At 39.2% G+C, this 8,043-nt stretch overlaps 1 protein-coding gene across 8 annotated transcripts in view; it reads right to left on the reverse strand.

Moving 5' to 3' along the window:
* IFT25 (intraflagellar transport 25) overlaps nt 1-8,035 on the reverse strand; it is a 36,532-nt gene extending 28,497 nt beyond the window's left edge. The window contains exons 1-2 of one of the 8 annotated variants that reach the window (XM_088835314.1): nt 7,533-7,616; nt 6,688-6,720 (exon numbers count right to left, since the gene is read on the reverse strand). Coding sequence is in view for 1 of the 8 variants with exons in the window: in XM_055402093.2 (XP_055258068.2) it covers nt 6,688-6,737 (50 nt within the window). In the remaining 7 variants the exon portion in view is untranslated. The other 7 variants (XM_055402096.2, XM_055402101.2, XM_055402095.2 and 4 more) reach the window with 7 other exon arrangements.
* Nucleotides 8,036-8,043: the final 8 nt, after the last annotated feature.

Raw genomic sequence — 8,043 nt, forward strand, 5'->3', positions numbered from 1 at the left:
ATCTCTTATCCGAGCTATTAGACAAAGAAAATGTTTTCTTTCTGGGAAAAAAACCACCTACTTCAGTATCTGTTGTTCTTAAGCACAGTGTCAAACACACACAGTCACTTGAATAGCAGAGGGAATTATAGCCATTATTTTTTAATAACTTTTAATGGAGTTATAACTTATAATCTATAAGAATACTGAACTACTATGCTATCCACCTGAGATCAAAATCATTTTGTAAATCAACTATATTTCAATAAAAATTGAAAAAAAAAAACCTTTTCTAAAAACCAAATACTTAACCAAAAAAACAGTCATTTGAAGCAGATCTACAGATGACCCAGGTGCTGGAATTATAAACTGACTAGCAAATTCAGTGATAAGATGGACAAAATGGGTGAACAGAAAGGGAATTAGCAGAGAAATGTAAACCATTAAAAGAAACACAATGAAAATTCCAGAACTGAAAAAATACCATATCTGAAATAAAGAATTCACTTGATGGGTTTAACATCATATTGGACACAACACAAGAAAAGGTCAGTAAACTTTAAAAGATAGGTCAATAGAAATTATCCAACATGAAACTGAGTAGGGGGAAACTGAAAACAAAACAGAGCATCATATACCTGTGAAACAATATCAAACTAGTCTGAAATACCAATACATGTAGTTAAAATCCCAGGAGGACAAAAAGGATAATATAGACAATAATTTAAGGTGATATGGCTGAAAAATATCCAAAATCTATGAAAGACATAAACCCACAGATCCAGGAAGTTCAGTGAACCATAAGTTGGATAAATACAAAGAAGATCCCACCAAGGCACACCTTAGTTGACTGCTAAAAATTAAAGAGAAAAAATTAAAAGCAGTTAAGCAAGAAACATCTTATATGCAGCAAAACAACAAGAAGAATCAAAAGTGACTTCTCATCATTACCAGTGGAAGCCAAAAGACAATGGAATGACATCTTTGATGTGCCGAAAGAAAAAATATAGAATTTATTTTCAATAAAAAAATATCCTCTAAATGTGACAGCAAAATAAAGACAAAAACTGAAAATATTTGTTATCAGTGCAAAGAGTTGGACACAACTGAAGTGACTTAGCACACATGCAGATCCATAGTACAAAAAATATTAAATGAAGTACTTGATGATTCCTAGTTGAATTCTGGATTGTGGGAAGGAATGAAGAGCACTAAAGATGGTAAATATATTTATTTCTAACATAAAGAACATTATTAAAATTTCTAAAAGACTACTGACTAAGGGACTGCCGTGGTGGTCCAGTGGTTAAGACTCCATGCTTCCACTGTAGGGGGTGCAGTGCTTTTTTCAAACATTCTTTTTCCTTTAAAAAAAAAAAAAAACTCTTGGCTGTACTACTCAGAATGTGGGATCTCAGTTCCTTGACCAGGAATCAAAGCCATGTCCTGCACTAAAAGCAAACAGTCTTAACCACTGGACTGCTAGGGAAGTCCCAAGGGGGCACAGGTTTGATCCCTGTGTGTCAGGTTATTAAGATCCTGCACTGCTGTGTGGTGGGGCCAAAAAAATAAAAGACTACTGACTGAAGTAAAAATAATATCAAGGAACAGTAGAAATTTAACAGATGAAAGTAATAGATAAAATAATAACACAAAAGAGAAAGACAAATGAGGCTGTACTTTTTGTAAAGTACTTTTGTAAAGTTCTAATATTGAACATGAAGTGATATGCTATTAATTCAAAGTAGAATAATACGGTGAGGATACATGTTATAATCCTAGAATTAGGATAATGCAACCACTAAAAAAACGCAGAGTTATAGGAAGGAGGTCAACAAAGAAAAATTGGAATACCATAAAATATATGATAAATCTGAAAGGAGGAAAAGAAAAAAAGAAGATGGGACAAATTGAAAATAAATTATTAGAAGACAGATTTAAGTACAAATACACAGATTATTCCATTAAATGTTAGTAAATCAAATACTGTATTATCAGACTGAAGGAAAAAAAACAACTAAGTACTCTTTTCAAGAGACACACTCTAAATAAGAAAGTAAAAGGACAGTATAAGATAGAATAAAATCTTAGTATCTCATCAGGTAAATTCCCCTATTTAAAACCAAATGTTTTTTGGTTCTATCCTTTATACATTATTCCGTTCCGTTCCGTCGCTCAGTCGTGTCCGACTCTTTGCGACCCCGTGGACTGCAGCCTACCAGGCTTCTCCGTCCATGGGATTCTCCAGGCAAGAATACTGGAGTGGGTTACCGTTTCCTTCTCCAGGGGATCTTCCCGACCCAGGGATCGAACCCGGGTCTGCCGCATTGGAGGCAGACGCTTTAAACCTCTGAGCCACCAGGGAAGCCCACAGTTTTACTAAATTATATTAAAATATTTTTTGAGATGTGGATTACATCCATTATAGATCTGCTGTGGATTCAATCCCATAGACTAATTTGGAGAGAAGAGACATGTTTATGATAATGAGTTTTCAAATGCATGGATCTGGAATATCTTTTTATTAAGACTTCTTTTAAGTCTTTATATAGTTTCCTACAAACATATCTTCACCTTTATTATAAGATTCACTCTTAGACACCTTATGGTTTCCATTATTACATAAATGGGATCTTAAAAAAAACTGTTTTCTTTAAAGTCTTATTCTTCACCATACAAGGAATATTTCTAACATTTCACCATTAAATGTGATGCTCACTGAAGATTTCTGTCAGACACTGTTCATTGGGCTTTAGAAATTCCTTTAGTTTGTTAGTTTTTTTTTTCTTTTAAACACAAATGAACACTGAATTTTATCAAATGCTTTTCTAACACTTACTAAAGTGATCATGTAGATGTTTGTACATGTTGCTAATGTGATAAATCAAGATTTTCTAATGTTATAGCATCCCCAGTTTGTAGCATAAAATCTATCTACATGGCCAAGGTATAATATTAGTATTTTTATCCACAGTTGGGTTTAGTTTGCTACTATTTTTATAAATTTTGCAAATATATTTCTAAGTGAAATTTGCCTATAATTGTTTTTGTTGTTATTTAGTCCATGTCTGGATTTGGAATTTAGACTATACCCCTAACATAAAGAAGTCAGAAAGTTTCCCTTATTTTTCTGTTTGCTACGCTATTGGATCCTATAAGTCTAGTTAATGTTTGTATGTAGGTTTTTTTTTATTATTTCAACAGTTCTTTTCAGGCTTTCTATACCTTCTTGAGTCAATTTTGAAATTTATATTCTGACAAAATTATCTATTTCTTCCTAGTTTTTGTTTATTGGCACGAAGTTCATTTTCTATTGTAATTCTATTGATAAAATCTAGTATTGATACTGTTAAAAAACTGTGGTAATATTGGTCAAGAAAAAAGGCATATATGCTAATATGTTATTTTTCCTTTTTTCTTGCCAATTTTATAACAGCTTTTAATACTACTGATACCAGGGAACTGGTTTGCATGAACACTGTTAACGCTTAGTTTGAGGACAAGAAATCTGGTAAATTCCTGGAAATAAAGACTGAGGTACTTGGATGTTAATTTTCAACAAAATTCTAAAATTACTAAATTTTACTGTTATTAAAAGCATGGCTTTAAAATCTAAACAAGAAAGTAGCAAAATTGGAAAGCAACAGTAACATTAACTCAAAAGTTATACCAAACTTAAATATTTCTTTTTGTTTGTATGATACAGTTACTACCTATTAGATATTTCTGAACATTTCAACAAACTTCAGACCAGGTATCTCAAGATACCCTGTGGACTAGCTGAATAAACATGGATGGGTGATAGGCAGTACATTGGGTAGATATTTATTTCTCAGAATGGTTATACTCAAAGAATAATGATTAATGGAACAGAATGAATTGTGAAGACATCTATCCTTATCACATTCAACATTTTTATTAATTAAGGATGGAAAAAATGTTTATCAATGTTGCAGAGGACACAAAGCTGGGATGTCAGCTAATATGCTGCTGCTGCTGCTGCTGCTGCTGCTGCTGCTGCTGCTAAGTCACTTCAGTCGTGTCCGACTCTGTGTGACCCCACAGACGGAAGCCCACCAGGCTCCCCCATCCCTGGGATTCTCCAGGCAAGAACACTGGAGTGGGTTGCCATTTCCTTCTCCAATGTGTGAAAGTGAAGTCGCTCAGTCGTGTCCGAACTGTAGCGACCCCACGGACTGCAGCCCACCAGGCTCCTCCATCCATGGGATTTTTTAGGCAAGAGTACTGGAGTGGCTTGCCATTGCCATGCTAGATGACACAATTAGCACACAAAAAGATCTGAGCAAGCTAAAAAGACAGACTGCAATGAATAAGATATTTAATAAGAATAGTAAAGGCCTATCTGTTCCGTTCCATTCAGTCGCTCAGTCGTGTCCGACTCTTTGCGACCCCGTGGACTGTAGCCTACTAGGCTTCTCCGTCCATGGGATTCTCCAGGCAAGAATACTGGAGTGGGTTACCATTTCCTTCTCCAGGGGATCTTCCCGACCCAGGGATTGAACCCGGGTCTCCCTCATTGGAGGCAGATGCTTTAACCTGTGAGCCACCATACTCAGACTTAAAAAAGTCAATCATACCAGGAATGGTCTTGATCAGGGATTGGCAGACTACTGCCTGAGAGCTAAGTCTACCCTGACATCTCTTTTTGTATGGTCCATGAACTAAGAATGCTTTTTACATTTTAAAATATTTTTCAATTGGAGAGTGTGAAGTATTGTAGCTTTTTAAAAAGAGAAGTCCTAAAAATATGAAAATGAAAAAGAAAGTCTTTTAAAAATGATGCAATATTGAAATATATAGAGAATGAATGATATCTTGAATTTGCCTCAGAACAACCTGGAGTTTCTTCAAATAGAGCTCAAATCATTTTTTAAAATGCAACTAAAGCCTACAGAGTGTTGCATATGTGCTCCAGACCTTTCCATGTACAAATTTATTTAATCCTTTGAGGAACTTATCTTTTTTCACCAGAGCCTATTTAGAGCTTATTTCTGCTTCACAGAAAAAAAAAAAAAAAACAAAATAAAAATATTTTGTGCCACATGAAAATTATATGAAATATGAAATGCACAGTTCAGTGTCCATGGATAGTTTTATTGGAAATGGCCACACACATTCATTTATAGACTGTCTATGGCTACTTTTGTGCTATAGTTACAGAGCAGAAGAGCTGTGACAAACTATAAGGATCATAAAACCTAAAATATTTATTATCTGGCCCATTAGAGAAAAAGTTTGCCAACCTTTCACCTATACGTATAAAAGGTAGAGGATCACTTGATTGCAAACTCACTATAAGGCAAGAGTGTACTGTATCTGCCCCCAAAGGCAAAGGAATGTTACTTCAAAGTGTATTAATAGAGTTACGAAGGAACTATATTTCATCAAAATCTTTGAAAACCAAGGGCCAGGCACTGTGCTAGTAATGCAAAGATACTATGTAGTAATCTTTGACTATGTAAACCTAAGACAAAGATGGTGACTAAGACTTGGTGTTTGCCTTTAAGCTCAGAGTCAAGACGGCCAAGCATGAAACTAGTAATTTGTTATGTGCAAATAGTGTGATCCACATCTAGAATACTGTGTTCAGTTCTAGATACTACAATTTAAGTAGGACATTGTCAGGCTTGATATTGTTCAGAGGAGAACAAAAAGTTCATGATGATCTATAAACTATTTTAGTATGGAAAAAGCTGAATGAATATAGTTTCAAGAAAAGGTAATTTAGTGAGAGAAATGTGACTACAAGTTTTAATACCACAAATATTCATAAACAGAAAAAGGATTAGAATGCAACTCTAGTGTGAATTTGAAGAAGGGATATATGATAGATATAAGAACTTTCCTACAAAGTAGATTTTTAATCTTTTCCACCCTTTAAAGTGTCCAAGAAGACTAAGTGATCATCTTTGGAAGAAAACTGCACTGGAGTTCTTTTATTCTGAATCAAATTCTAGGAAACTTAATGAAACCTGAAGGCCAGGTAAAAATGGTGGGCTTTAGCCTGTGGTCCAGTAGTTTTCAATTGGACAAGGGATGACTTAGCCCCACCCAGGGGACATCTGTCCATTTCTGGAGACAGTCTGGCCGTCATACTGGGGGCTGTGTGTTAGTCGCTCAGTTGTGTCCAACTATTTGCAACTCCATGGACTGTACTCTGCCAGGCTTCTCAGTCCATGGATTTCTCCAGGCAAGAATTCTGGAGTCGCTAGCCATTCCCTTTTCCCGGAGATCTTCCCTACACAGGAATCAAACCCTGGTCTCCTGCATTGCAGACATATTCTTTACATGTGAGCCACCAGGGGAGCCCATAGTTGGGGGAGGGGGTGATGTTACTGTCATCTAGTAGCATTTGGGCATTTCATGATGCTACTTAAATACCCAATGCACACGACACTCCCCCAAAACAAATAATTATCTGATTGAAAATGTGAATAGTGTAGAGGTGGGAAAACCCTGAGGTAATCTATTTGGGGTGGAAACGTGGGGGTTTGAGACTTGTAAAGCAAGGAGAGAATCTGCTTTACAAAAATGTTATTTTAAGGAAATATATCTAGCATTGATGTGTACGTAATAGACGAATAAGGAAGAGAGTGTAATCTCCAATGTTCAGTTTTCTTCTAACCACATTCTTACAACCTAAGTTGTCTGAAGGAAACAAACTTTGATACAAAACTCATTTCATACCTTCTATAGCCACCAATATCCTTCCTTTTTCCTCTGTTGGGTGGAATCATTCAAATAACAGGTAAGAAGTGGCAGAATTTGGGTTCACTTTAAAGCTTTTTGTTGTGGTTAACGAGAAAGAGGCAAACCAATCCCAAAGAACCCCCAGATACTCAGAACTCAGCAGATACGCTGCTTCGTAACTCCAAAATGCAGGTTCAGGGTGTAGTCTAATTGCCCATCCTGCGAGGCCTTACTTAATTCGTGTTCACTCAGGGCCTCAGTTCATTAAAGGCGGTGAACTCTGGGATGCCATCCTTTGCCTTTTTAAAATTCCCTGACCGTAGACTTCCCTGATGCCGATCCTCCTCTAAACCCAGTGCCATTTAGCCACCCTTTCACCTCCAGTTCAAAGCCATTTCAAGACCTCCAGGAGATCCAAACACATACTTTTGGACGCTCGGCCCCAATTACATAAACTATACGAGCCCATATCCTATTAATGCATCAAGTATAACCCGTAAGTATACGGGTTACGATCCAGTTCATAGGTTACATCTTGATACATTTATTAATTTCGATTCGGAATTGATCTCCCCTTTTGGGGGGTCAAAACATTATTTCTGCCTTCCAAAAAGCTCGTGGTCTGCCACTACTGTCTCCAGGACTCAGAGAACAGACCTGCGTCAGGCTTCCACCATCCGGGTCCCCTCAGCACCCGCCCGCCGTCCTCCGCCTCGTCTCCGCGCGTCTAGTCACAATAACCTGCCACCCTCGGTCGCTCCCTCCCCACCAGAACCCCCTCCTACGACCTCGTCCAGCCAGGATCCCACCTCCCCCAGGGCTGGCCGCACCGCCCCGCTCGCCTTAGCTTCCGGCTAGCTCCAAGCTCGCGGAACGCCGGGAGTCGGGATTCCCTACAGCCCAGCCTTCAGCCCCGCCCCTCCCCCCTCTCCGCAGGCCTCCAAGGCGGGCGAGCAAGTCCTATTCCCGGCTCTTCGCCCTACCCCGCCCCACAGGCTCCGCCCGCCCCCGCCCCGCCCTGCGTGCCCGCCCCAGCCCCGCCCCCTCACGCCTAGCCGTCGAGATCCAGTCGAGCACAGCTGTATTCGCAGCTCCTACGCGCCACCTCGCCTGCAGGCCCCGCCCCAGGCCACGCCCCCGTGCTCTTTACCGCGCGGGTTAAGCTCCGTAGCCCCGCCCAAGGGCCTTTCCCTAGGCAAGGGTGGGAGCATGTGTAACCTTCCCTCCCCTAGCAAAGCTAGATCCCTGGGGCCCGTGAGACCCTCGCGACCCGCCCTCGCGCGAGCACGCACGCGCAGTTCTCACATCTCCCAGCTCCGAGTCCTCGGTCCTCAGGTCCTCGCCCCGCCTCCA

Source organism: Moschus berezovskii, chromosome 4 (assembly GCF_049115385.1).
Source record: "Moschus berezovskii isolate FMDL1 chromosome 4, NW_MosBer_1.0, whole genome shotgun sequence".
Lineage (NCBI taxonomy): Eukaryota > Metazoa > Chordata > Mammalia > Artiodactyla > Moschidae > Moschus > Moschus berezovskii.